The sequence below is a fragment of the Nyctibius grandis genome, chromosome 10, assembly GCF_013368605.1.
Source record: "Nyctibius grandis isolate bNycGra1 chromosome 10, bNycGra1.pri, whole genome shotgun sequence".
In the NCBI taxonomy this organism is placed as follows: domain Eukaryota; kingdom Metazoa; phylum Chordata; class Aves; order Nyctibiiformes; family Nyctibiidae; genus Nyctibius; species Nyctibius grandis.
This window is the reverse complement of record NC_090667.1, coordinates 19,922,387-19,950,374: the sequence shown is the minus strand read 5'-3', so window position 1 is coordinate 19,950,374 and position 27,988 is coordinate 19,922,387. Positions and strand designations below refer to the sequence as shown.

Sequence of the window (27,988 nt, the reverse complement as noted above, 5' to 3'; positions counted from 1 at the left end):
AACAAGACATATCAGTCTGAATCTGCTCCCTCCCCGAGCCGCCCGGGGACTGCAGCGGGGTGCGCGAGGCGGCGCACTTCGGCCCGCTGCCGCCCTGGCCGCTTTCGAAACAGCACGAAGTCGCTCCGACACATCTCTCACGGGGCCAAAGGGTGCGTCCCTGTGGAAAGTTCCACCCGCTCCCCTGCCCTGCCTCCCTCACGGACCTGTCCCCCTGCCGGTGCCAGCCCTGAACGCGGGGGCCCCGGCGCCGCAGCCCGCCCGCTCTCCGCTCCGCGCCTTCCCGCCGCCGGCCCCAGCGCCTCACAGGGACCACCCCCGTCCTCCGCGCTGGGGAGCTGCGGCGGGGACCGCCGCCGGGGCGTCCCGCGCAGGGTGTGCGACTGAGCGGAGCCGCAGCCGGTGGGCTGAGAAGTTCCTGGGAGCCGTGAGGAGGAAGGGCCGGGGAGGGGAGCGAGGCCGCGGCGGGACAGGAGCGAGCGGTGGCTGCCGACGCTGGGCAGCGCGGCCCTCTCTACGCCACCGCCGGTGGCGGACCCCCCTCCCCCCCAAGCGGCTCTGAGAGAGGCACAGGGCTCCCCGGCCGGGAAGGAGAGAGACGCGGTCCGTGGGTGCCCCGTCCTGCGGCGGAGACCGGGACAGGCCCGCGGCCGCCTTCCTTCTCGGGGCAGCTGGGCGGGAGCCGGCCCCGGCCTTTGCGTGGAGCGAGAGCCCTTGTAGGCGTCCCCAGAGCGGGACCGCGGGCAGCCCGCAGACCTGCCGGAGTTTGTTCATGAAGAAGGGAATGGTGAGGTAAGTAGGCTTGAACAGTTTTAGCCGTGGAAATGAAACTTACCAGAAGGTTTCTGTAAGCGAATGAACTTTTTTACTAGCAGGACTGAAGAGAAAGTTAGTTCAAAACACGCCCACAGCAGATAAATTTAAATTGCTTACACAGTTCTTCGTGTGGGGGAGAAGGGGGCAAGAGCTGCTTTTACCTGAGGAGCTGTTCCTCCTGCATCTTACACAGACAGGCCTGACAGGATTTGGCAGCGCAGCACCGTGAAGGGTAAATCTCCCGTAAAGGTCCCATTGCTGTAATGCACCATGGTGTTGGACATCTCCGGGAGAGGGTCATATTTTACATCTGCCAGAGAGGATATTATTGTTTTGGCCCTGGCAAAATAGGACAGGAAGTAAAGTTTCAGCCACAGTGACCATCTTCTCTTTGCTTCAGGATCAGTTTAGAGGAACGGGGTAGGATAGTGCTTATGCAGGAGGACCATGCGTAGATGAGAGTGGGTATGGATCAATATGACAAAAAGAATTGTGCACTGAAACTACTGTTTTAATCCATTCAATCCAACTATGCATATTGGATTTCAATTTAATCAGAATGGCTTTATTTTTGACCTCTGCACTTCAGAACTTAAAAGCACAGAATTTTGTGAATCATCTACACACTGGTTCTCAAAGTCACTTGAATTTTATGACCAGGACACTGTTGACTGACTTCACTCCCAACTCACTCTTAGCAAGATAAAGATTCTCTCAAATGTTCCTCTACCAGTCCTGTTCCATTTGATGTAAAACAACCACCAAAAATAAAGCAAAGAAAAACATGAAATAACATCCAACTATAAATTTGACAAACACGTGGTGGAGTAGATTCAAAATACTACTTCAGTTACTTAAAAGGAACATTAGATTTAGCTTTCTTGGCTGGTAATTCAGCCTTCTAGCCCAGACAGTGGGTGCCCTGACTGTCTTGGTACATATTTTTGATCACTCTTATTTCCAGTTTTATCAAAGAATGGGGCATCTCTGATTGGTTAACAGTAATGATGCCCAGAGCCCTGTAACTTTTTTAGGTTAGCCACCTCATCCACCTACAGAACCATTTCTTTACTGTCCATTTTTCAATATATCCCCCCATGTGTGCAGGATATATTACAACCCTCCTCTCTTTGTTGTGGACTGTGAGCCCTTTAAATCTGGAAGTCTAGGAGTAAGGTCCCTGAGCTGAATCCTAGCACTTTTGCTTAGCTTTCTTAGAGAGGGCAAGACAATTTAGTTCTTAGATGCTCTTCACAGCCTCTTACATATCTTTTTCTCTCCCCCTTCCTTTTTAAAACAAAAAACAAAAAGATTTAAGTAACACATTCTTCACCTTTCACAGCTGCACTGCCCCTTAGAGGTCTGTTCTCACATATGACCCCAACTCAACATCTGTAGAGCTGCAATGGTAAGTACCCATGGGTTACATCAGGGTTTGCTTCTCTTGCAAGCCTGATACTGCATTCAGAAATGTGTTACAATGATGCAAGGAGCCCAAACACCTGACTTCATAACTCCACTGCCCCCTTCTAGCTACCTGGTGTACAATTACATATATTATTAAATTGTAGCAACAGAATTTTCAAGCTGAGAAGTTCCTGCTCTCCTCACTCTTGTAAGACCACTGTCTATAAGCCCTGCTCAAGAGTAATAATCTCTGTAAATACATGCTTTTTTAAAATGAGCTCCAGATTTTAAAGCTCTAGTGCAATACAGTGAATATATTTTATGTTGCATTTCTGCAGGTCTGTTCACTGATTCCTGAGCAACATCTTACTACATGTTCATAAAGAGGTCATGATACGCAAGAATCCAGATAAGGACATGCAGTAATATTCAGTAAGGCCCAAAAGACAATTTTTTGTTGGTGGTAAGTACAGTAGAACCATGTTGTTCTACTGGACCTCCCTATTTCTACATATTTTGTTTTAACATAGCCACTACATTATTTAATAGAGCTGGCCATAAAACTGTAGTTCTCTACTGAATAAATTGGGTGAGGTTCCCCAGCACATCTCAGAGCCTCGGATGGCTCTACCTATTAGGATAACAACTTGATTTTTTCCAGTTACTGGAAAAAACACATTCTTGCTGAAATACAGTTCTTAGGAACACTGCACAGGTTGTAAATTCTCCCTGGCAAAAAAGCCAGAGCAAAGATGCATTAGGTTACTTCTTGACTGATGTTCTCTTGTTCAAAGAGGGACTCCTGCAAAATTCCATAAGACTTATCTTCCCTAGAATAACTTGAACTGTGACAAACCCGTATATGCTCATAGAACTACAGAGATTATTTGAGAGAGAAGCATCATCATGTTTAATTTCAGGACTTCACAATCTCAGTCCTGGATAGCATCCCCTTCAATACAAGGTTGAATTGGTCTCTCAGTTTCAAAGCCTGCATATGTGAGCAGCTCGTAACAAATCAGCTTTTAACAGGGTCTAGACCAGTATTAGGTTTCTGGCATAAGGCAAGACACAAACACTTAGTCCTATAACATCAATGCTGCCCTTGGAGTGTTGCTTGAGAGAGCATTTTCAGGAGCTCAATAGCCACTGCTTATGCTGTAGCAAGCTGTAGAACTACAGCCTCCAGCACTACCAGAGTAAGTCAGTCTCTGACTGAACATGATTCCAGGGATTCTGCAGAAGCTACCCTCTTTGCAGCCAACAGCTAGGTAGGTTGTAGGCTTAACAGCCAGCATTCTGGTTAGGAGGCACAGTAATAATTGATGGCATTATAGATCCCATACCAAAATAAACAGGCCAGTACTTGTTCCAGAGTCTGTGAACCCTATCAATCTAAATAATAAGTGTTGACCATCTGTAGGACCAAAACCTGAGGGTTTACTTCCTCAGGAGTAAGGTTGATCACTTCACCTCATGGAGAGGTTCCACCAGAAAAAAAGAAACGACTCACATTATAGGGACAAAGTACCTTTCAAAGATTATCAGGGCCCAGGCCCGTATTCTACCAACTCCATCAGTAATCTGCTGTTCCTGAAACAACGAAGTCCTGTGACCCACCAGTTCTGCAGGTTAAATATAGGTGCTTCAGAATGGTAGCCCTCACAAACAAAACAAAAAAAAACAAAACCCCAAAACAAAACCCCAAAACAAAACCCCAAAACCAACAAAAAAAACAAACAAAAAAACCAAACAAAAACCCAAAACAAAACCCAAAACCAAAAAAAAAACCAAACCAAAACAAAAAAACCCCACCAAAACCAAAAACCTCCCTACCTTTGCATCCTCCTCTGCTGCAGCACAAGAAATTGGCAAATCTTCTTACCAAGAAAGAATCCTTTAATATTCTCCACCTGTAAAAGACAACTCCCCACCTTCAGCTGGGATCAATTTTGAGTTAGCCATGTGAGAATCAGCTGTGTGAACTCTGGGCTCAGACCTACCCCCTGCATCCATTTTTGTTTTTTTTTAACAGAGCAACCTGTTCTCCATGGTTGGTTGTTAATTTTCCAGAAGTTTGAGGGTTTGTACAGCCTATTACAAGTTTTTCCTAGAGAAGAGTAAGAGATGTATGCTTGTGCCCATCTTTTCCCCGAGAGGAAAAAAAAAACCCCAACCTTTTTCATAGGAGATTGTACATCAAATTGTAAATAAATATAGTTGTATGTGGAAGGCTTTTAATGTTCATCAGGAACCTGCACCAAATGTTGTTACAGAGTTGGGCCTTAAGAGCTCATCTGTGCTCTCACAAACTGTACATTTTAGAGTTTCACCCGAGAAAATGAGTACAGTTCTGTTCTAGCTTTTAGGAAGAAAAAGCGGATTATTTCAGAGATTCATTAAGACATGTTTTCTTTTAGTGGAAAAAACCCAGACATTTTATAAAAATACAGGGCTTATATTACAAAATATTGGATCACTGTGAAACTTGAATATATGAAAATCAACATTAACAACCTGATTAATTTCAGAAAAATTTGATTTCATAAACCCAATACAGTATTCAATATATTTCCAGGAGAAAGCTTGCTTATCTCTTTCAGGTGGGCAGTGCGTTACAGTGTAACAGCCTCTGGATAAGTTGCTGTCTCTAGAATCCAAGGCAATTGCTTAGGTAGAAGCCATGGGCCAGGGAGAAGTACTACATACAGCCAAGGGTATCCATTTTCATTAATTGTTTATACCAAGAGAAATGGTTTCAAGGAAGAGAAACACACTTCAGACTGACCAGCAGCATTGGTACCCGTGACACTTACATGGGCTGTGAAAAATCATGTATTTAGTCCCTGCACCTGAACCTGTGCAACACAGAGCTAAGCCTGTGTTGCTTGCAAGGCTCACAGGCTTTTCTGAAGGTTAAAAAAAAAATTGCGATTCCTACTCAGCCTAAGGATCTGGTGGTAGTAGATTGTAACTGTCCTCAGAGCACTCCTGCAGGATCCGGTTTTAGCAATAAGGTAGAAAGCCACAGATGAACAGATTTTGCCTTTCCTATGTTAGGAGACATACCTCAAAAACCAGCAGTTTTTCACCTTAGGGATAGTTGCACTGTTACACGTGTGTTTTATAGAGGCGTTGTCCTACATCTGGTCTGGCAGAAGCTGCTGTGGGCATACTCATCATTTCCATTGTTGTGAATTGGCTATGCAATATCACCGACCGTCAGAAACTTACAAAGGAGTTTATGAAATTGTTGGTTTTGTTCCATTCTTACCTACTAGAGGCAGATGAATAGAGACTACAAGAGAAGCAAATGTTTCCATCCTTTATAGTTTTGGCAAATGCTTGAAAGCGTGATTCATGTGTCTATCTCAGGAACAAGAAGCAAATCAAAATCAGGCTGCATACAATACAAAATAGTTTGCCACTTGATTGGTGCATAGACTGCGTTAAAAGAATAATATTGGCATTGTTGTTAACCTTTTGGATAGTGAAAACAGGTAAAGTATACCAGTTTTACCTGAAAATGACTGACATTTTAGAGGTCATGCACTGTATTAATGCTTACAACTTAATTAATATTTTTGTTTGTTTGTTTTTCTAGGGTAAAACACTGGATTTTTTTGTTAGAAATTCTGCAAGAGTGATACTATCAGTAAAGATGTCATACTTAAAGAAAGGAGTTAAATGTTGCAGTCCGATGCACAAAGTAACAGGAACTCTGTTTAAAGCACACATATTAAAGAACATATTGGGCATCAATGAACAACGATGCAAATTTTCACATACATCATCTCAACTTAGTTCTGAAAAGGCAAACTCTTATAATTATGTCATTGTTGGAGCTGGATCAGCAGGGTGTGTATTAGCCAACAGGTTGACCGAAGACCCTCTCAGTACTGTACTACTTTTGGAAGCAGGCCCTAAAGATACCCTTCTAGGTAGTAAAAGACTGATGTGGAAGATTCATATGCCTGCTGCATTAACATACAACCTATGTGATGAGAAATATAACTGGTATTACCACACAACATCACAAAAGCATATGGATAACCGAATTATGTACTGGCCCCGTGGAAGAGTGTGGGGTGGCTCCTCTTCTCTCAATGCTATGGTGTACATTCGTGGGCATGCAGAAGATTATAATCGATGGAGCAGGGAAGGGGCTATAGGATGGGACTATGAACATTGCTTGCCCTATTTTAAGAAGGCACAGACACACGAACTGGGGCCAGATCAGTACAGAGGTGGAAATGGACCCTTGTATGTATCAAGAGGGAAAACAAACCATCCTCTTCATCATGCATTCCTGGAGGCAACCCAGCAAGCTGGGTATCCCTTCACAGATGATATGAATGGCTATCAGCAGGAAGGATTTGGCTGGATGGACATGACAGTACACCAAGGTAAATCATAAAGGGGTCCTTAAGAAATTTGTATTCCTGACCCAGCTACGGTACTTCTGAAAGCATTTTGGAATACGGACATATAATCTGCACTGAATTCCATTTGGTTGTTTAGATTACGGAACAGCTGTGGCACTCTATATTTACACCCTGTTCATTTCACAGCAGCTTGCTATCAGTCTAGGATGTATTTCATTGAAAATTGCATTGGCAAGCAAGTCTTGATTCATAGTTAAATTTGGCAAGGAGAGTAGGTTTTCAGAATGTCATTGTGAAATTTGTTATGTTAAAATAAAATCTTTAGTTATTATACCAAATCACATTTGCTATGAACTCTATAAACTCTATGAAGGCTTTCCCTCTGTATACATCCTGATTGTTATTGGCCAAAATATTGAAGAATACTGAGCATGACTATTTCGATGTTTAATGTAAACATACATTGTAGGTCAAAGATGGAGCACAGCTAGTGCTTACCTTCACCCAGCCATATCGCGCCCAAATTTGTCAGTTGCAGAGAAGACACTTGTAACAAAAATCTTGTTTCAAGGAACAAAATCCATTGGTGTTGAGTATGTGAAAAATGGGCAAAGGAAAAAGGTAAGAGATTTTTATTTTCCAGTATGAAAGACATGAGTCAAAGCAAAACTAATTTTTTTTAAACAAGCTTTTATTAGAAGTGTCACTTCACTACACAAAATGTCTGCTTTTCAGATGCTATGTTGTCTCTTCCAGTACCTGATTCCTTGTCAGTTAATTTACAGTAGGTAATATTTCAGCTGTATCAATTTAGAGGTTAACATCTCCATTTTATTTCCATCTCTCAGTACTGAGGGGACAAGCCATAACTTGATGTTACACAAGAGTGTTGTGTAAGGTTTCTGGCTGGAACCTATGGTGCAATCACACACTGTTGCAGCATATTGAGTAGTGTGCTGAAATGGTGATGTTTCTGAAAAGCAATTCTGAAAATGCTGTTCTGGCATAGGAAAATCTAAAAGCTAGATACTGACATCTGAATGGCTCAAGGGATAAATAATGAGTCAGTCACTTCTACTTTGCGATTATGTATTGAGGTTTGGGATACTAATGATGAAACATAATGATGAAACGTGCCTTATGGTTCTTTGTGGAATGAATATTTTTCAATCTCAGTCCAACTTGCACTGAACATATGATCATGTGGAAGGAAGCTTGAATTGTCATTACAACTTAAGTCTGTGGATAAAGAGTTCATTTTATGCAGCTTTTAATCCATTGACTTCTGTAAGACCTAAAATATTCTCATTTCCCTTAACTCTTTACTATTACAGCTGATTATGGAGTATGTAACTAGGAAATTGCCTAAAAGGGATTTGTATGTTAATAACTTAATGATAGTTAGTCACAAACAATTATAAAACAATTAAAAAGTGTAATAGTAATACCCTAAAGAGAGTACAAATTTTAATGGTTTGAGTTCAGTAAGGCTTACAAGACTCCGCAGACAAGTGTTCTGTGACTGAACACCTGCTAAAAGTTAAAATGCAATATAAATAAACTGGTTTTTCCTTTTCTAATGCACAGAAGAAATCTGTTGTTTTCTAAGTGGAATGGTAATGATAATCATTTTAACAATGTAAAACAAAAGTTGCAGAAAATTTAATTGATTTAATGAGCTATTAGATGTCTGTGAAACCAGTGTCTACTTGCTGTTCTTGTGCCATTATCAAGATTAATTTTGTGGAAGAAAGTCTTGGAAAGCTAATTACATATAATCAAAGACTTTCTGAATACTGGACCACTTCAATTGCAAAATTCTTTAATTGCTATGAATTTTCATACATATTAATACATGTATGAATTATACATAGTGAATTATATATATTTATAGCATATATCATAAAAAGTACACCTTCAAAGTATTTCCCTTCCTTTTTTTTTCCCCCTCAACATCAAAATTGCAGGACTTGTCTGCTTTGACTTTCTGGAAAATTTTATGTTTGTCAGGATTATTACATTATGAACATCAAGATGAAACACTTGATTACATTAAAGTGTTTTTGGTTTTACAGGCTATTTTAGGTAGGATCTCTTTTACATCAGTCATCACTAAAGTTAAAAGATCACCAAAACCTGATTCAAGCATGATTCAAAACCTGTTCATCAAGCCAGTTACTTAATTGTTATTTCAGTAGACATTGGGGTCCCAGAGAGCTCCCAGGACTCCAGAAAGCCCTCTGACAAAAGTAGGGAAGGTAGACTGAACATTCCTGGAGTATCTGAGTTCAGAATCAAGCAGAAAAGTGTATTTAAAGGGGGAAAATGTTTTTAACGTATTGTAGACTAAATAACCCATACAAAAATGCTTCAAAGTCAGCTTTGAAGCTGTTAGCTTTAAGCACAATGAAAAACTGTATAGCGGCTAGGAATAACTACAGTGCTGACTTTGCAGTGAGCGTAGACTGAAGAAGCATCATTTGAACGCTACCTGGAACAAACTAGCACCAGTTCTGTGTGTACCATAGAAAATATAAATAAGTTACATTTGTGTAACATGCAAAATACAGATCTAGGTATTGATTCAGCAATCACAGATATGCTGTGTATTAGTCTTAACATACTAATGATTGCTCGGAGCAAAACAAAAAAATATCAGCACTGACTATCTGTCAGCAATATCAAACAGTGTGGAAAGAATTTATCAAAATTTACTTTCTTACTACATTTTGTTCTTATTACTAGCAACAATCTCATTCACCATCATTCTGTATAGCTGAGGTGTCATTCCAAAAGGATAAGATTACTACAAGTTAATATGCACTCCATGCTAATCTGTTTACACTTCACCATGCTACAGGAAAAAAATAGCACTTTTTAATGTTGCTTTAGAAGCGAAATGTCTCATCTACAGTAGAAACAAGCGGCTACTCATGATAGCACCTTACATTCTACAAAAGCAGACAACGCAGATGAGCAATACCAGATATGTTTCCTTCAACCCTTGTGGGTTTTGCTTGCTAATGAGAGGAAGTTCAGGAGCATAATTGTGTGCCTTACCTATTTTTTCCTCACTGTGGCCAAACTGATATATTAGAATTCACAGATAAATGTTATGGTATTACTTTTGCAAGTGTATGTTGCCTTAAAACATTGGACTAGCTTCAGTAGCATTAGAATTTGCATTAAATATAAATTGTTGCTTACTTTTTGTTTCTGCTGTGGTGCGTTGTTCTTTCATAAGGACAGGTGAATTTGAATCTTTTTTTCCTAACGTGCAAGAGTTACTATTCAGTTAGTAATCAACTACCTAACTCAGTGTGTATACAAAGGATATCTTATATTTCAACAGGCAATATACATGCGACTAGGGAGAATGGAGTGCATCCAATGTGTGTGTGTTCATGAGCCATCTCACTGGAATAGAAAGGGGTAGTTTGAACAACATTGGATTCACCCACATCATCCTCTTTCAAAGAGTAAAGGGAAAGGGAGGGGGACTATCCATATTTTCTTACTCCACACAGTTTTCCCTTATAACAGTGAAGAGCACTAAAGGCGGGGTAGTTCTGACTCTAAATTTAAGAAATGTGGCAACAGGGAAGAGGTAGCTCCCGGATACAAATCACAGAGAGAACGATTTTGGTATTGCTAAATGAGAGTATTTTGGGGCACAAATCCTTAGAAAGAAGATGTGCTAAAAATATTTGTAGAGAAGGTTCTAGAAAAATAACTATCCAGCACAGAAAACAGAGTCAAAGATGGAGGAATAGTTTAGCAGCCTATATCATGACCAACTCAGGGCTCAGCCTCAAACTGATGAAAAAGTCTGTCAGCAAAACAGAATTATATATATATGCCTGCAGTCAGAGTTTTCTCAGTAGTGCTTTAGTGGCTGAGGGGCTTCTGAGGACTACGGTGAGCTAAGAAACTAAACGTTAGTCTTGGCTGAATTAAGAAAATAAGCTCTTGAGAATTTTTGAGCTAGCACGTCTCTGAATTAAAAATCTTCCTTAGGACTTTCAGTTTTCATTTACAAACTGTTACTGAAAATGGAAGTGATGCTCAGATGGTTTATCTGAATGTCATAGGTGCTTTTTTCCTGGCAAGTAGCACAGGAGTTTATTGGCAGCCATGGTACTGGCTGAGCTGAATGTTTGTGTGCAGTCTGAATAGATTGTAAACATGGGAATAAATACAGAAATGATCAAAGTGAAAGCTTGATCATTTCTCTCTGCAAGAGAGGAATACATTTAGAATGAGAAAAATCTGAGGGAAGGGTGTCTAATCTGGATCAGAATAGCATATCTGAATAGATATGTTGACGTTGCTTCCATTCAGATCAGGCTTAATAATGTTAGGACTTTTGTGCTCATTTCCTTTTAGGCTTTTGCCAGTAAAGAAGTTATTTTAAGTGGAGGTGCCATAAATTCTCCACAGCTGCTTATGTTGTCTGGGATTGGCAATGCCGATGATCTGAAAAAACTGGGGATCCCTGTTGTTTGCCATCTTCCTGGTAATTTCATTATTTCTTTTAACCTTACATCTTCCTACTGATGCAATTCAAAGACCATTAAATGAAATAAATCCATGAAAATCAGTCGTCTTTATGTCAGGTTGTGTGGACTGAAACTAAGTGTTACAAATCAGTGGAAACATGCATTGATTTTAGAACTGAGCAATAAACTCCTACACTTTCTGCACTACATTTGACAGCGAAAAATGCCTTTCTGAAAAATGCCACTGAGTACTTTTAAAGTAAAGCAGCATACTTATCATTTAGAATTTTGAATGAGTTTTGATCCACAACAGATTGTATAAACTCCCACTATCATATATATTCAAAGACAGAAGGAGTAACGAACTTTTCCTTTAAACTAGAAAAGCTGGCACTGTATTTAGAAGTCATATCTGGCAATTTTAGAACAAGTGATATGTCTGCCATGTAACTTTCTATTTTCATTCTAGTTATGCTATGTTTATGTAAAAGCTTATTCTGACATGAGCAAAAGGCTGATATGTCTCATGGTCTTGGTCTTAGTCATCACTGCCCTTGTACGAGGTTAGTTTAGTTCCCATTTATGCTGTTTTCTGTTTGCAAATGTTGTGTGTAATTGTTCTGCGTAAAATAACTTTTTTTCCCCCCTTTCTTCTCCCTCCTCCCCCTTTCTACTCCCCCCCAGGAGTAGGCCAGAACCTGCAAGATCATTTAGAAGTGTATGTCCAGCAAAAGTGCACCAAACCTATTACTCTATATAATGCACAAAAGCCAGTTAACATGGTGAGGATTGGTCTAGAATGGCTTTGGAAGTTTACAGGTATGAAACAAAATATGCAATCATTCTACCATTGATTGATTTAGAATTATTACAGCCTTTTATCCATGAATTTCAAAGTCTGGGAGCCTTCATATATAATTTTTTTCATGTTCTGGGAAATAATGAGTTTGCAAATGGACTTGAACTATTGCTTTTTTTCTAAATCAGATCTTTTAAAACAGTTATTATTTCTTAGATAACAAGGGAGGTTTTTATACACTGTTTTTTTAACATTTTATCTCTCATTTAAAAAGATTTTACATTTAAAAATCATGGTGCTACTGAGAAAAGCTGTTGTGAAAAAATAAAGAATTCTATTTGAAATAGATATCGCGTCAATAAAAACATATTGTTGAGCTGAATTAAGTTTCCTGTATAATCGTCCTGAAAGAATTCGTTTGTTGCTCTGATCAGAACCCTTTAGGCTTGTATGTAAATTAGAAGTTACTTTCGTTAAAATGACACACTCATTTTACCGTAACCCAGCTGTAAGTTGTACCTTAAAGAGAATCTGTAAAAGTAATCCTTGAAATCAGTAAAATAGTTTGATCAAAGCTGAGGTCTTCATCACTTGCTAAATTATTACATTAGTATTTGACAACTTAAGCTGGGTATATGTGGCTTTTTACCATGCAAGTAAATATTGAGGGCTAACTTATAGTTTTAAAAGGATGTGAAAATAACATAATATTTTGCAAGGGCATTGCAGACTCTTCATCTTTCCCCTTCAGGCTAGGTGCTATGGCCAGCTCTGCCTATTACATGTGGCTGATGGGATAACTATACTGCATGTCATGGAGCGTGCAGTGTAGTAATATCAGGGTGCTGCAGCTGGTTCCCTCCACACCTGTTAGGATCCTGGGACCAAATCTGCCTCTGGAGTTAGACTCTAAGCCTGCCAGTTACAGTGAGATAACTAACATCCCACTCTGAAATAAGTGGGATTTCTAAAGTTACGCATATTTACATTTAACAAGTGATTAAAAAGCAGTTGAAAGTGATGCATATTGCTTAAACTACAAGCTGTTTATAATGGATTTGTGTTCCTTGCAATTGTCACTGTATATATAGATTATTCATAGTAGTGAAACCAAGGGTTAAGAAGTGGTGGATTTCTTGCTTTTCTGAGCTCTTTTAATTTCATTTTCTCTCTCATTTACACTCTCTAGGTGAGGGAGCCACTGCCCACTTAGAATCTGGTGGTTTTATCCGAAGTGAACCTGGGGTTCCTCACCCTGACATTCAGTTCCACTTTCTCCCTTCTCAGGTGATTGATCATGGTCGGGTTGCTTCCACAATGGAAGCTTACCAGGTGAGTTGTTGAAGAACAGAGTCCAGTAATGTTCTGTAGCAATTAGTAATGAAGCTTACACTTTATTATAAACATTTATAATTTGGCTATATACTGAAAAATATTTTGTTCAGTATAATACAAAAAGAGCTGGCTTAACCTCCTACACTGGGGAAAAAACCACGAGCTAGTTATTTGATACTGTTGCCAAAATTATGTTACTTTTTATCTCTGGGAAAGTAGGCAAGTATTGAACTGCTGTTGAAGTATTTGCTCTACTGAAGTGCCATAGTGCTATTGGTTAGTATACCATTGTGCTAGATGCTGTACAAAACTAAACCACAGTGTTCCCTATTCCACTGCAGTTTAAGACAAAGGTTTAAGCGAGAATGTATGAGGCTGCTCACTTATTCATTGGCACAAATCCAAGCCTGATTTTAGACTATGATCTTGATCCAAAAGTCTGTGCTAATGCTGGGGAGCTGTCACTGAATATACATGTTTCTTCTTGCTAATCTCTTTTCTTCAGTGATAATAGTAATTTGGTCTGATTGCTGATTGTGTTAGAATGCTCTGCTACTGCTAAATTGGAATGGTTGTATTTTAAATTAAAAGAACAGCTGTGAGTTGATGAGAGGTGTATTTCCTTCCCCTTATGGAATATCATATTTACCACAAATTAATATAAAATCAAAAAATGTTCAATAGCATTTTACATTATCTCCCTTTAATATTTACATTTGCTTAATTTATAAAGACTGTCCAAATTGGAAAAAAAAAATCATACTGCATTTGGAAATAGTCTGGCAGGATTGTGTCATGAGTATAGCGTGGGCGTTGCAGGTCCACGTGGGACCCATGAGGAGCACGAGCGTGGGCTGGCTAAAGCTGAAGAGTACAGACCCAAATGACCATCCCATCATTGAGCCTAACTACATGTCAACAGGTAAACATAGCCTCTCCTTGCTCTGATGTCAGCTTATTTCCTGCCTGTTTCAGTAGTAGATTTTCATATCTACTCAACACCAGTTCATAAATGCTGGTTGGTGCATTGTTATTTCTTATTTATAAAAGTCAGTTGATATCAAAAGAGGTCATTGTGCAAAGCACTGTATAAGCCAAAACAAATTCCCTGTTGGGGATGCAGTCAGGGTTTTTAGTGTTTGCTGCATCATGCTGTTCATTTCATCCCCTCCTCTGCTTGTGAAGGAATGGATCTTGTTTGCTTCTTCATGCTGAGACGAGTGTCCTTGGCTAGACAGTGGGTATAGCGAAATAAAGAGCAATTCTTCATAGCTCACCTATTCCCTTTTGGGATTGTGCAATATAAGTGACAGTTTTGTTCACAGTGAATGTAAATATCTGTGACTTTGAAAAACATTCTAATTTATTATGGCTTTCCGCAAATAGTGAGAGACTTTCCTTCCAGCCTTTTTTATTTGATGCTATTTTTTTCTGTTATGCATTCTGTATGTATTACTAAATTAAGGGTGTACTTACAGTTTTCTTATTTTCTCTCCATACAGAAAGAGATATTTGGGAATTCCGCCAGTGTGTCAAGTTGACCAGAGAGATCTTTGCTCAGAAAGCTTTTGAAGAATTTCGCGGGCCTGAAATTCAACCAGGAAACGATGTTCAGTCTGACAGAGAAATAGATGCTTTCATAAGGCAGAAGGCTGATAGTGCTTATCATCCTTCCTGCACCTGTAAAATGGGTCAGCTTTCAGACAGCACTGCTGTAGTTGATCCCCAAGCAAAAGTAATTGGCACTGAAAACTTGAGAGTAGTAGATGCCTCAATAATGCCCAGTGTTGTCAGTGGGAATTTGAATGCCCCAACAATTATGATAGCAGAGAAAGCTGCAGATATAATTAAGGGCCTCCCATCACTTCAGGAAAAAAACGTTCCTGTATATAAGCCCAAGACCTTGGAAACGCAGAGATAAACAAACATTCTTATCCTTTCACATCTTTTGCTACTTACGTCTTCATCAGCGTGTTGGTATCTCATACTGAACATGCCAACAAAATAAATACTATGCAAAACAACATATCCTATTAAAGTAACTATGAATTTGAGCCATTCTCTTATATTAGACTACCTATTCATTTTTTTAATCAGTTGGCTTGAGCTTCTTAGAGTAGTTAAACATGATCTTTTGTGGTACAATTACAGTTTTTTGTTGAAGAGAAGCTATTTCTAAATGACAAGACAGTTGTGCACATAAGCCAGAAATACTGTGCAATTTCATGAGGAATGGAAGAGATTAATGTGTGCTATTTTGAAAATCATTATGGTATGCCTTATTATTTGAAGGAAGATTTTTAACTGCTGTGAGAGTGTTACCCAGGATAACAGCTAATCAGCAATCCCCACATCCTACAAAGACTGGTTAAGTAAATGTAAGCATTTATACAATTTCATATTCACAGACCAAAGTAGTACGTACTAAAATTCATAGGAAAGAGAGAAACCTGCATGTGTTCAGAATTTGTCAAATGTGTTTTTTTATGAGAGGAATGCACGGTTTACAAATCCTCACTGAAAATTAGACTTCACCATACTTAGCAGTCTTAACTGTATAGTATGCAGAAAGAACACAGACACTGTATTTATCAGAAACTGATTTTTCTAATAAATGCAGAACAGGAGCTGATACTTATAACAATATACTGGAAAACTAGAATTTCTCCTTGCTTTTTTCACAACGAGCTTAGTAGAATTCAGTTCACGATTTAAGCTGATTTACTTGCACCACTTTAGCACACTAAGAGGTCTGCACTTCTGTAACATCCTTAAAGTTATGGGTATTTGCTCAAAGATGAGTGTTTGCAAAAGATACTTCTCAGCAAATATTCTGAATGAAGCCTCAAATTTTATTCAAAAAATTACAGCCAAGGTAGATTTAAAATGAAAGGTTACTCAATGGCATACGGTCAGATATTGATAATATGGGAAGAGATCTTTTTAAATTAGAAGGCAAGTAACTTATTCAGTGAACCAATGCTATATTTTAGTTAGGACTTAAATCTTTGTTTTACTATCTTCAGATGTGTAAAGCAAGATATATGATCTTTCATGGCTGTTTTGTGTGTCTGCCACTTTCAGGTACTGATTCTTTTGAAAAAAAAAAAGTTAAAGAAAATTAACTCATTGAATGACATTGAATCCATTGAGTTGTTTGGATTTACTAAGTATTAGAAAATAACTTCTCACTAAGCAGCTGTCAAATTATAAAGTAAAAGCTTCTGTAGCCTAAGATTGCTCAGGACTTACTTGTGGTAAACAAAATGAACTTTTTTTTTTCAGAAAACATGGAATTTTGCACCATTTGAGCAGATTGTAAAAAAACTTGCTGACTCAGATGTTGGCTAGAGAGACAACTGCAGATGTTTAAGGCAGATACTTCCACCTGGTGCAGCTTGCTGTAAGGCAGTGGTTGTAAGCCCTGCTGCTAACTGAGGGAAAGGGCTTAATTCATTAGAGTATCTGCATAAAGAGTAAACAAAAATACTGAAGATGGAAGATGATAGCAGTGAACTCTGCTCCAAAAGGAGACAGGTAACCCCTTTCTATATATGTGATGCATTCTTTTGGAATGAGGGCAAGAGCAAGAATTAGTCATGGGTGATTGATTAGCTGTGTTAATAAGACAATTCATCTAATGCAACTGTGCATTTGGGGAAAGCATGAACCATGTATGATGTACCTTTTTATGGCAAATAGTTTTTATTCAGCACCTGTGCTTTTGAGATTTTTGTTTAAAGGTATTCAGTAGGTATCTCAGTGTCATTTGGAATACAAAGTATTAGGATACTCAGAATAATATATACTGGTGAGACTTACCACAGTCCTGTGCAGTTGAGAGGGGAAGCATTTGGAAAGATGGAATATTGAAGTTCCTGCATTTGCAGATTTACAACATGGGTTTCCACTCCAGGCATGCGAGATGGGAATTGTTATTATGCAACTGCAGAGGATTAACTAGCCACTGTCTTACATAACTTATTGCTGAACACACACAGAGCTGCCCTCTGCCATTATGTCAAGCTCTAAAAGATGAGGAAATAGCAAGGTTAGATATACATGCCAGACTGCGTGTGTGTCACGTTCAGGTACACATTGCTGCATTGTGCAATCAGATAATCGGGCATTTCTTCTGAAACATCATATTTTCTTGCAGTTCTAAAGATAGACACCTTGCAAATTCCTCCCCTTCTGAACATTTAAACATTTTCATTGCTGTGAACTGCAGTTGCTTTACTAATTTAGGCCTCACTGCTATACAATGTTGAGGCTCCTTCATGACATTCCTTTGATGCAATGCTAAAGAAATGGTGAAATGGTTCAGGTATTTGAAAGTTCTGTTGCCCTGGGGAAATCTTCAGGTAGCATCAGACTACCATTAGTTTCTCCTTCATAGTGTCTGGTTGCTGATACTGAATTCCTGTTAAAATTGCTCTTCTAGCAGAGTCAAGTCTGCTAAGGGATTACTTAGAACAGGTACAAGATACTCTAACATGCTCTGTGGAGCACTGGCAGTCTGCTAGCTAAAATTAACCATCTTTTACACCTTACTGGATTGCAGAGCACAGGCTGATAATTCCAGAGTTTTACTTATTTAACAAAATAATACAGTGTATAATTGACTATTATTCTCAGTTCTATCCAGATAAGATTTTTTCTATAAATGTGCAGATGATACTACATTATGTACTCAAAAACAGTTAACTGTAAAAGCTGTTTGATGTAAGAGTTTGGAATTTACTAGACCTGCCAGCATGGCTTGAACCAGCAATGGTACTGCGAGTGAGAACACCAGCATTTCCATGGTAACAGCTTGCTGCAGATGCTGCTGACACAGTTCGAGGTCTCTGGCTGGGAACAATGAGATTAAGAAAGAAAAGTGACCAAAAATGTTTTTTTTTTAGACATAGTTCAAGTTGCTTTAGTATGAGACGGGCTTTTAAAAGCAGCAGAAAATAGCAATATTTGTAAAACTGCATTGTATTTATGTAAGACCACTCAAGGTTTTGTACACAGAACTTTTGATGTTTCTGCAGCTTAAAATCCTTCCCAAGTGTTTGATTTCAATTAGTCTGCAGCCAAATAAGGCAGCTATATAAACACTGGAGAACTGGGAAGTGGGCTTGGAACATGCGTTTTCTATAAAATAAACATAGAAACATATTTTGAGGAATAAAAAAAGTATTTGTGCATTTTTCAAAATTATAGTTAAACCGAAGAGTTATTGGAGAGAGAACATAAGCAAATCCTGTTAACAGTATTGTAATTTTCTGTCTCTATTCTTCTGTCATCCAAGCTCCAAAAAAGACACTGTTCAAATATGAATATATTTTATATATTCAATTTTTCAGTAAACTTACTTCATTGTAAAAGACCTAGCTATGTTTAATTTACTAATGTTTTCTGCCATTATATACATGTATAAACAAATCTGGAAACTCATAAAATATGCTTTGTTGAGATAACCTCTAGTTTTTCTGTATTGAGTAATTACTATGATTGGCAGTATTTTAAGGGTGCCAATTACCATGTAATTGTGCAGATATAACTTTTTTTCCATATACTTCTGTAGTAAAATTGAGCAGGTATTCTATGTATACATATATATATATGTTCTCCCTTAAACCATTAACTATATAGAACATGGTTTGTAACTAAACTTCCTTCATTATTTGTTTTTGTAAGGTCTGCTTTCTCATAAAATAGCATATCTGCCCTGAAGAGTCTCTCACCAGACTACTGAAAGCTAAGGACTAATCATACTAACAAGAAAATACAGTGAAGTCAGCATATTGTTTTCTGTCTCCTTGGATAAATGATTAATTTTAAAAAATTGTCCTTCAGCTCAATCTGCCAAATTTGATGTGCTATCAAAATTCCAGGCAGTTAAGTAACCTGGTCGGGAATTTTTTCCTCCTTTTTTTTTTTTTTATGTTCAACTTCAGTTGCCTTAAAGGCAGTTTGCAGACATGGCTATACCACAGCAGGTGGAACTTTGAAAACTACTCACTGTTATTTCACAGGGGTACCAGATCCAGAGAGCTCCATTTTGGTCTCCTAAAGTTTGTTTCTGTAAGCTGGGAAAGTGTAACAAAGTGACTGCTGCTGGGTAACCTGCCTAAGTGTTTCCTGACAGACAGCAGGAAAGATTTGTTTTGGTATTTTAGGGGATTTTAGTCAGATTTTCCTAATTGTTTCCATAGACCTGTATCTAGGGAAGTAATAATCCCCTAGATAATACAGGAGTAGTAGTACCCCTTTTTCATAGGAATACTCCATATCATTTCTTTCTGTTTAACAGCCATATTTCAGAAAAGACTTGCACACTATGACAGTGTAGACTGATGACTATATTCCACACATTCCCGCCCATTCTTCAAACAGTGCAAACAATTTAACTTTTGGAGCTTCTTGGTAAAAAACTATTAGTAAAAGGAGTCCCGAGTATAATAAAATTATTACACAGTTTTATTTTGAAGAACATTTTGCATTTGTTTTAATACAAAATGATGTAGGTCAAGAAATAATTTACAAACCTTTAAGTTCTTATCCTGGCATTTGAAATAAGAATGATTTCAGAGGAAGTCTGTAAGCGATTCATAGGAAACTGTCATTATGTACAAAATGTTTATTGACATGTTTTAAACATCACATTTGTAAAAATGTGAACTGGATTGCTATCTAGCATATGAACTACAGGTAAAACCTGATAAGGTAACTTGTTAGAACAAGTCATTGTTATCCAGTGCTAACAAAATAGACAGTAGCTTTTAGTATTTTTTGATTTTCCTCCAAGGTTGTATTAGCCTCAAAGTCATTTCAGGGTTTTACTGCATTGTGAACAATATCTAAGCCCTCTCTTGATTGCATAAAAATAAATCTTTGAAATAGTACACATAGAACAACAGAAAGGTAGAGGCAATAAAATAGTATACTTCTTTATAATCAAGGTTTTTAGTTCTGTTAAGAATCACTTTATCATATTTCTTTTCTTTCCAAGCAGAGTAAGCACTACTGAAATAAAACATTTTCATTTACCTGTGAAATATTTTCTGCCCAAGAGGCTTCCTATCAAAGTGGAGTATGTAGGGTAATATACTTTGCCAAAACTAATTGTCTCCTGACCAGTGATATCCTGGCGTGAATTTCCCAATTTTTTAATGATTTTAATATTCAGTTTTAGCATGGGATTAATAAAAAAAATAAAATTACAGCTTATCTTTCAATCAAAAAAGTTAAAATAACTAAATCTTTTACCTTTCCAAGTATAAGACTGTAAATAGTCAACTGTACATCCCTTATGCAGAGATTCATTTGACTCAATTATTTAAAAAAAAAAAATCTGTTCTGTTGCCAAGTTCAAACTTGACACTTTATCCCAAAAAGAGATTTACACTGAGAGGTGGCTCTATTTAAATATTTACGCTATAGATCTATATATTCCAAGTAAAAATACTTATATCTAGAATTCTGTGGAGAGTTACAATAATTAGGGTCCATAAATATTGCTGCAGTTCAATTACGGTACAATAATTACAAAATATAGAACATCTCTTTACAAATACAAATCATTGTATATTACAATTCATTTACAATAATTTCTGCTGTATAATTTTTAGCAAACTATCTTATCTAATTCTACTATAACCTGGTTGCAAGTGCATTAGTAAGAATGCAATTATTCCAGTATATTTTGCCCTTAACATGATAGTCATAAAACAGACTATCTGAATGATATTTTCCTATGTAAACTGGTGTTACATATGACAGATTATTCTTTATATAACTTCTTTTTCCAACAATCTCTAACAGGTAGAGCATGACAAACTGTATTTTAGAAGAGCATTAAGAAAAGAAATCAGGAGGCAAGTTTGAAAACAGTGTTAGAATGGATATGCAACAGGTAGCTGATATGCTGTGGAGTACTGAGGTAATGACATTATTGGTTGTCACCACTCATCTTGTGTTGTTATTTCCCACACAATTTTGTGCTGGAATTATACAGACATTTTCATTGACAAAATCCTGCTCTACTATAAAGGACAGCAGCACAAGGCTGAAAGACAGGCAAGATATTACACCTCAGAATCCCAACCTAGCCCTCAAAAAGCTGATTGTCACAATCTGCTTGGTTTCAAAAATAACCTTATTCCTACAGAGGAACTGAAGATCCTGTGGGAGGAGACTTGACGTACTGCAGCTCTGATCACATTTCGGCAACCTGGAGATAATCAATTTATTAGTTATGGCTTCCTTGAGGTGTGACATCACTTGTACAAAACTTGATTGGTTTTTCACTCCAGCTAGTGCCTAGCATCTGTAAACTATGAGGCACTTTTTCTGTTATTAAAATAATTTTCCTTGTTAAATACTATAAGCTTGTAATGCATATCATTTCATCAGCTAAATCTTCTTCATATCGTCCCGTTTCTGGTTCTTCATCGCTGTAGCCAGGACCAAAATCTTGAAGTTCATAGTCTTGTCTGCTTAAAATGGGAAACATATCCCCATTGGTCCCACTGCTAATATTTCCATTGAGAAGAGTACTTGCTGCACTTTCCATCTCATCAATAGTCATGTCACATGCATCAGCAATCTCGTGTTTTGTAGCTGAAACAAATTTAGGGTCCTTTGCATACCTTCCTAGGCCTTCAGATATAAGTACCTGGCAGATGGAGGAAAGAGAATGAGATATACAGTGAAATTACAGAAGAACAGACAGGTCATAGCAACATTTCTCATTTGTGAAAAATACTAGAAACCCCATGCTGAATCACTACAGCAACCCACAGCAAAACTGCATGTGTAAAGAACAATCAAATCAACAATCAAACAGCTCCGAACCACACTGTATCAGTTATGTGATAACATAACTGGTAATGTAATACATCTGGCTTTTCTCTTTAGGAATTTAGGAGTAGTCTTTGATAAACATCAATCATCAGGCTGATATAATAAAGACAACAGTTACTATATCGCAGATGGTGCAATTAGAACAATTGCCTGAAACACAGAATTCTAGATATGTTCCCAGTACTTTAGAGTACATGGAAGAGAGATGCTGAAGTCCCATTTGCAAATAAAATTTAACAAAGTATATTGTTTAGCTCAGAGCAATGGAAAGGAAGTGATAGATGGAAACAAGAACAAGAACGATGATTCAGAAATGCTATATACTCTTTCTCTTCAAATCTTTTTCAATATAAAAGGGAATTCTTAACATTCTTTAGTACACCTACAGATCAATCCTTGTCGTTGTTATTCACCTCTCTGCATTTAGCACACTGATTCATAGAGCTCTGGTTCTTTTTTTCAGATTACTGCAAAAATGGTGACGTATTTCTATAGAAACAACAGAGAGAACAGGCATATGCATCATCTCTTCCCCATCAGCCATTGTGGAAGGACACTTTGTAACTGATCCTCATCTAGAAAACTTAACTTTCATTTAAAATCTCTTTGAAATCTCTCCAGTTCTCTGACACACTAATGTTAAGATTTGGATTCAGTAGAAATTCTTTACTACATGACAGCTACCAATAAGTTCTCCTGCCTTTACCTAAAAACAGTTTTGGGCTTTGAAACTGAAAATACTACATTTTCAGAGAAGTAATGTGGACTGAATGATATGCTTTTAAAGTTAACACAAAAACTGGACAGACACCCTTGGCTACTTCAGAGGTTTCTGTAATACTTACCGCTTCTACCAAACTGTCTGCACTCCTCTGTTTGTCACTGTGTTTATGCCTAAAGTCATTAGGTACAGTTAAATTGGCTGGTGTAAATGTTCGGTAGGAAATATCAGGGTCATCTGTGTACCAAGAGCTCCTATGCAAGGAAGGCAGGCTGCCATTCATCCGTTCTGTAGATTCAGCCCTATCAACCTGGATTAGAGGTGTGTAATACGGCGTACGGTCCCTGTTGGGAGGGGTCGCAGGTGGGGTAGCCCAGGAACGCGTTGAACGACTTGGTGAGTGTTTATGAGCTTTGCTGGAATCCAGACCTGCAACAGCCATGACCTGGTAAGGGGAAGAATTTCAGAAGTGAGTGACTTCAAATGCTCAGTCATACTCATTTCCATTTCAGCAGTTAGTTCCAACCAATTGTGCAGGCAGCAGCCATGCAAAGTTAACATGTTCTGATGTTTAATAGTCACATAAAGGAGGAACAGGACTCAAACTGGTAAATTGACAGGCTAAAATGGTATTTTTTCTATTATTACTCAGATCACAAAATTTTGGTATTAGCATTAATAAAGAAAAATAATTGCTTATACAATACATTAAACAAAGAAAGCAAAGTGTAGAAGCATTCCTTCTGTCCTGTAGAGACAGGATCGGAAGCTGACAGCATTTTCCAAGCATTCTGGATGGTGTCTCTAGGCAATGGAAATTGCCATCTTCTCAGGGCCATGTCAGAGCTGGGCATGGAGCTGGGCATCAGAAGATGCGTATGTTGTACTTGCAAATTCTCACAAATAGAGCTGAGGAACTGCGTAGGCAAAGATTAATAGACAGCTGCCGTATTATGCAGTCCTGGTCGAAATTCCTTAGGGCATCCCGACTCTTTGTGGGCACTTACAGAGTCATAGGGGCGAACTACTCATTTTCAATGTTTTGTAGAAGGTCGATGTTTGAGAAGCCTCGTGTCTAGCAGCTACAAGCCTACGCTTGGCCTAAAAGTCGTGCGCAGACAAACTACATAGTACACTAGTCCTGTTTCAAACAGCAATGGAAGTCAGAAGTACAGTATAGAAGCTGGAAAGATGTAATTCATTATTAGTTAAATAAGATTTTGTGTTTACCTGCTGTTGCATTAAGTGAAGCGGTAAAGCAGTGCGATGGTGGAAATTAGGAGAGAGTGGTATGTCATCTTGACTACTTTGTCGGCGGAGGCATTCGAAATTAAAGGAAGATCGTCTATTTGCTACAGGGAAACCATAATTCGTTAGGAAAATAAAATACTTTTCCTCAAAGTCTACTTTTTTCCCAGAATTCCAGTGTGAGTCAACTACCACACAAATAAAAACATATCCCCCAGTAAGAAATAAGTTGTGTTAACAGAAGTAAGCAGCTGGTTGTAAGAGAAAGGATAGATTCATCATATAAGTAAATGCAGTCCTAGGTAGAAACCATACGAGCAGCCTAACATGACTGAATCTGAAGCAGCTGTTTCACAAAGCAAGCTTGTGTTATGCAGCAGACTGGTTCAGACACTTAACTTCAGAGTTTTGCTGTAAATAGTTCCTGTGAATAGTTACAAAGAAGAGATTCTTCCCTACGGTTTTAAACTCTTCATTCTAGTAAACAAGATTTCCCAAAGGAAACACCAAATCCAGTTCCTTGGAAGCAGTGTGCAATATGAAAAACCGTATCCAAGTCTAAGCTGACTCATGTCAATTACTGACATTTATTCTGTTACCCGTGACAATGATAAGCCATGGTCTCTGCTGTTATGTATGCTGTTAGCATTCACATAAATGTTAGAAAGGAAAAAGTAGAAATCTAAACTGGATCAAGATGTTTGGCTGATGTGGAAATGTTTCAGCTGGTCTTGGTGAAAGCCTGCGGAATGACGGGAAGCAGCGCATGGGTATCATTCCTCTGTGTTAGCTTCAGTGTGAAGAAAACCTGGACACTGAGCAGCAGCTGGAATCCAGATATTTCCTCACAGATGTGAGCATCACAGTGGAAAACTGGAAGAGCCTGACTGTACAAAGCAATGCTACAAAACTGTGCTCTCTTGAAACTTTTTGAAACTATTCTTGGTATCTTTTTTTCCAACATCAAGAATTTTGTGGACAGAATTGAAGAGTTAAGTGCCACAGACTTAGGATTCCTCATAGTTATCACCAGACTTAATGCTGGATACTAACAATCAAAGTTTCTTAAAGAGCCATTGGACTAAAGTAGGCACCTCCAGGAGGTGATTCAGTCCACTTAATGCAAACTTTGTGTCTGTGTCTCTTTCCATGGTCTCTATGGTAAATCCAAGCACAGGAATGTAAGCCTTAGCTCCTGATCCTAACAAATGCTAAGTGTCCCAGTACCAAAATGAATAAAAAGCAAACCAAAAAGACTCCTCACCCAAACAAAGACACTTCTTTGCACCTGCTTCTCCCCAGGAAAGAGTCTGAAAGAATATCTTAATCATTTCTCAGTACGCTTCTGGAAGTTGCTCAAATACTGTGGTGATGAGTTTGGTATAAAAACCTCTTGAAAGCTTGACACAGAGCTCAGTTTACTAACTACAGTACTCGGCCAAGGCACTGTATATTACATTAACTTGGACTGAATACAGGTGCTAGCAGAAACTCTTTGGTGCAATGTTGCAGGTTTTTTGTTTTCCTTTTTTCTTTCTTTACATGAGAATATCAGGGCTTCCTCCCCAGGCCAGCAGCCCATATGCTAGTTACAAAGAATAGGTTAGAGCTTCTTTTAAAATCTGCTGAGATACCGAGCCTCTAAAATTTCTCGACTGTGTTCCTGAACATTAAATAAATGGTTATGACAGGAGGCCTGACTGTGCTCTTGTGACATTATACTGCTGTAAGTCGAAGGACTTCCTACATTAGCCTTACGCAACTTAGATCAGAACTAGGTCCTCTTATCCTAGGATATCAATTACCCTCTTATCTAGTACATTTATCTAGTCTCTTGTATGTGAGATAAAAAGTGTAAGCTTCCTGTAAAGAAATGTCTGCTTAATACTGTCATCAGAACTTTATCAGAAAAGTTAAATGAATGCCAAAGGCTGCAGTCACAGGAAGCCTTCAACCCTCCCCTCACAACACTTCCATGGGAAGACCTCAGAGGAATTTTATAAGAAGGTTGCTCTCCTGCAATGTATGGAATGGATATACAAAGCATCCATCTATTTCTTTGGCTTAAAATTCCTCTGCTATCAGAAAAGCTTGTAGAAATATGTACAGGAGTCTCCTTTCACAGTCTCTCCTTTGTCTGATGTCTTTTCCTTCTGCTGCTGGAAGAGAGCTAGCAGCTTTCTGTACATTTCAGTATCATGCATCTCAGTTGATTTATTTACTCTCTATAGTGCAAGACTCTTATTCTTTCTGCTTTTTCCATCTGTGCCCCTTTAAGGTCAGAAAGCCAAATAGCAGAGAGCATTACTACTCTTGTCATAAGGAGCCGAGTGCCAAAAGTGAGGATCCAGCACTGACGGTATTGCTGAAGAATGTTTCCTTTAGTATATAATAATATATTTTGCTGCTGCCCTTTACTACAGCTTTCTCTAGCTTTAAACAGTCTGAGACTGTACCTCAGCCATTGTATAATGATCCCACTACACTTGTCTCTGAAACATTTATTTTTTAAATCTATACTTGCATTTTCTTTAGGGTGCCTGAGACAGGAAAGGACTGAAACTCATTTTCCTACCCACGGGGTCCTTACAGTCATACTTCCATAGATAAATGGACTGTGACTCTGGCTGCTACCATCATCAGAATGAAAGACAATTCAGAGAAAACATGGAGACTCTTCTAGAAATGATCCTGTATTATCTTGTCTGGATGGCACTGGTTAGATAGCATCATCCAAAGACAGGCCTGGCTGTGCTGACCACACTACGCGTAAGAGTACTCTTGGGGACACTATGGGGTCGCGTGGAGCTGAGCGTTGTTTCTTGTGCACCAACCCAGTCTATTTTAGCCTTGGAAAGTGGTTTATTTTGCACTTCACAACCCCAAGTGCTTCCTCTCTGTGAAGCGTCAGAGGTCAATGACCAAAATCCAAGACCTTTGAGTCTGTGCCTAGTTTCACCAGAGGATTAGCACTGCTAATCTCTGCAGTATGGCCTGCAACATACAAAAGCAACATTACAAGATAAGAAGCATGAGGGCTTTTAGAAATGTAGATAAAGCAATATTGTGCTTGAGATAAGCAGAAACCAAGGGAAAGATCTAAGGAGAAGAATGAATGAAAATTAAAGAAACAGGTAAAAAAAAAAACAGTTGACAACACTAATTCAATCTATAAATCAAAACTTTTCTCCCTCAGAGGAAACACAGAATATTAAGCATTGCTCCTGAGACAGCAGAATAAGTACCAATGTGAATCTGAAACAAGATGCTTAGCCCAGGATAACACTTTCATTTGTCACAGGGATTTGAGAAACTCATATTAAAAAGCAAAATGCACTTCAAAAGTAAGGAAAAAAAAAAAACCCACAAAGTACCATTAAGCTCACTCTTTCTTCTCTTTTCCCTGAAAATTATCCTGCTTCAGTCTCTATCGTTTACTAGAACAGTTCGAGGTGAAGATGTAACACAATGTCACTAAGCAGCATGACTGTTAAGAGACAGGGGAAGTGCCCAGAGGCGAGTCACTAGAGCCAATGGCACTGACTGCTGGCAATACTGCACAGCTGTAGGGGTAAACAAAGGGCACATGGATTGAAACCCTCTGATCAAACTTTCAAAGCAAACTGCTCCTGCATTCTACCTTGCTCTTTCTTCATTTATCAAATCAGGTTCAAACTGGCAATTAAATTGGTTATTTTTATATTATTGGATGAGTGAGGCAAGAGATATTAGACTAACTTGTAAGCTAGGATCCATAGATTCTCTGACCAGTCTCTCAGGATGGATAGATATTTCTGCCATACACAATAATCCACTAGCAACAGTAATCAAGAAATGTCATGTTTGAAATCCAAGTTAAAAAGAAGCCTTTTTAAACTGGAACATGTCTGGATGCATTTAAATAATTCTGGATTTGCAAACA

The 27,988-nt window shown here is 38.4% G+C and overlaps 2 protein-coding genes across 3 annotated transcripts in view; one reads left to right on the top strand and one right to left on the bottom strand.

Moving 5' to 3' along the window:
- The first annotated feature begins 192 nt into the window (after positions 1–192).
- CHDH (choline dehydrogenase) lies at positions 193–15,863 on the top strand. Of its 2 annotated transcripts, XM_068409144.1 has the most exons (10): positions 193–792; positions 2,159–2,224; positions 2,562–2,686; positions 5,828–6,629; positions 7,078–7,229; positions 10,995–11,124; positions 11,792–11,926; positions 13,096–13,238; positions 14,061–14,163; positions 14,744–15,863. In XM_068409144.1, exons 4-10 carry the CDS (start codon positions 5,885–5,887, stop codon positions 15,160–15,162), a joined length of 1,827 nt encoding a protein of 608 aa, XP_068265245.1. In that variant the 5' UTR covers positions 193–792; positions 2,159–2,224; positions 2,562–2,686; positions 5,828–5,884; the 3' UTR covers positions 15,163–15,863. The 2 variants fall into 2 exon arrangements, with proteins under 2 accessions (XP_068265245.1, XP_068265247.1); XM_068409146.1 differs by lacking the exon at positions 2,159–2,224.
- Positions 15,864–21,537: 5,674 nt separating this feature from the next.
- CACNA1D (calcium voltage-gated channel subunit alpha1 D) overlaps positions 21,538–27,988 on the bottom strand; it is a 183,824-nt gene continuing 177,373 nt past the window's right edge. Inside the window, exons 47-49 of the mRNA XM_068409430.1 lie at positions 24,049–24,170; positions 22,943–23,263; positions 21,538–21,909 (exon numbers count right to left, since the gene is read on the bottom strand). Coding sequence (XP_068265531.1) covers positions 21,616–21,909; positions 22,943–23,263; positions 24,049–24,170 — 737 coding nt within the window. The 3' untranslated portion in view covers positions 21,538–21,615. The remainder of the gene's footprint in view (positions 21,910–22,942; positions 23,264–24,048; positions 24,171–27,988) is intronic.

Bases quoted from the DNA above. Each gene is read 5' to 3' on its own strand.
- CHDH (XM_068409146.1), top strand. From the start codon at position 5,885: ATGTCATACTTAAAGAAAGGAGTTAAATGTTGCAGTCCGATGCACAAA. The intron at 13,239-14,060 runs GTGAGTTGTTGA...TGGGCGTTGCAG, and splicing joins CCACAATGGAAGCTTACCAG to GTCCACGTGGGACCCATGAG. The intron at 14,164-14,743 runs GTAAACATAGCC...CTCTCCATACAG, and splicing joins GCCTAACTACATGTCAACAG to AAAGAGATATTTGGGAATTC.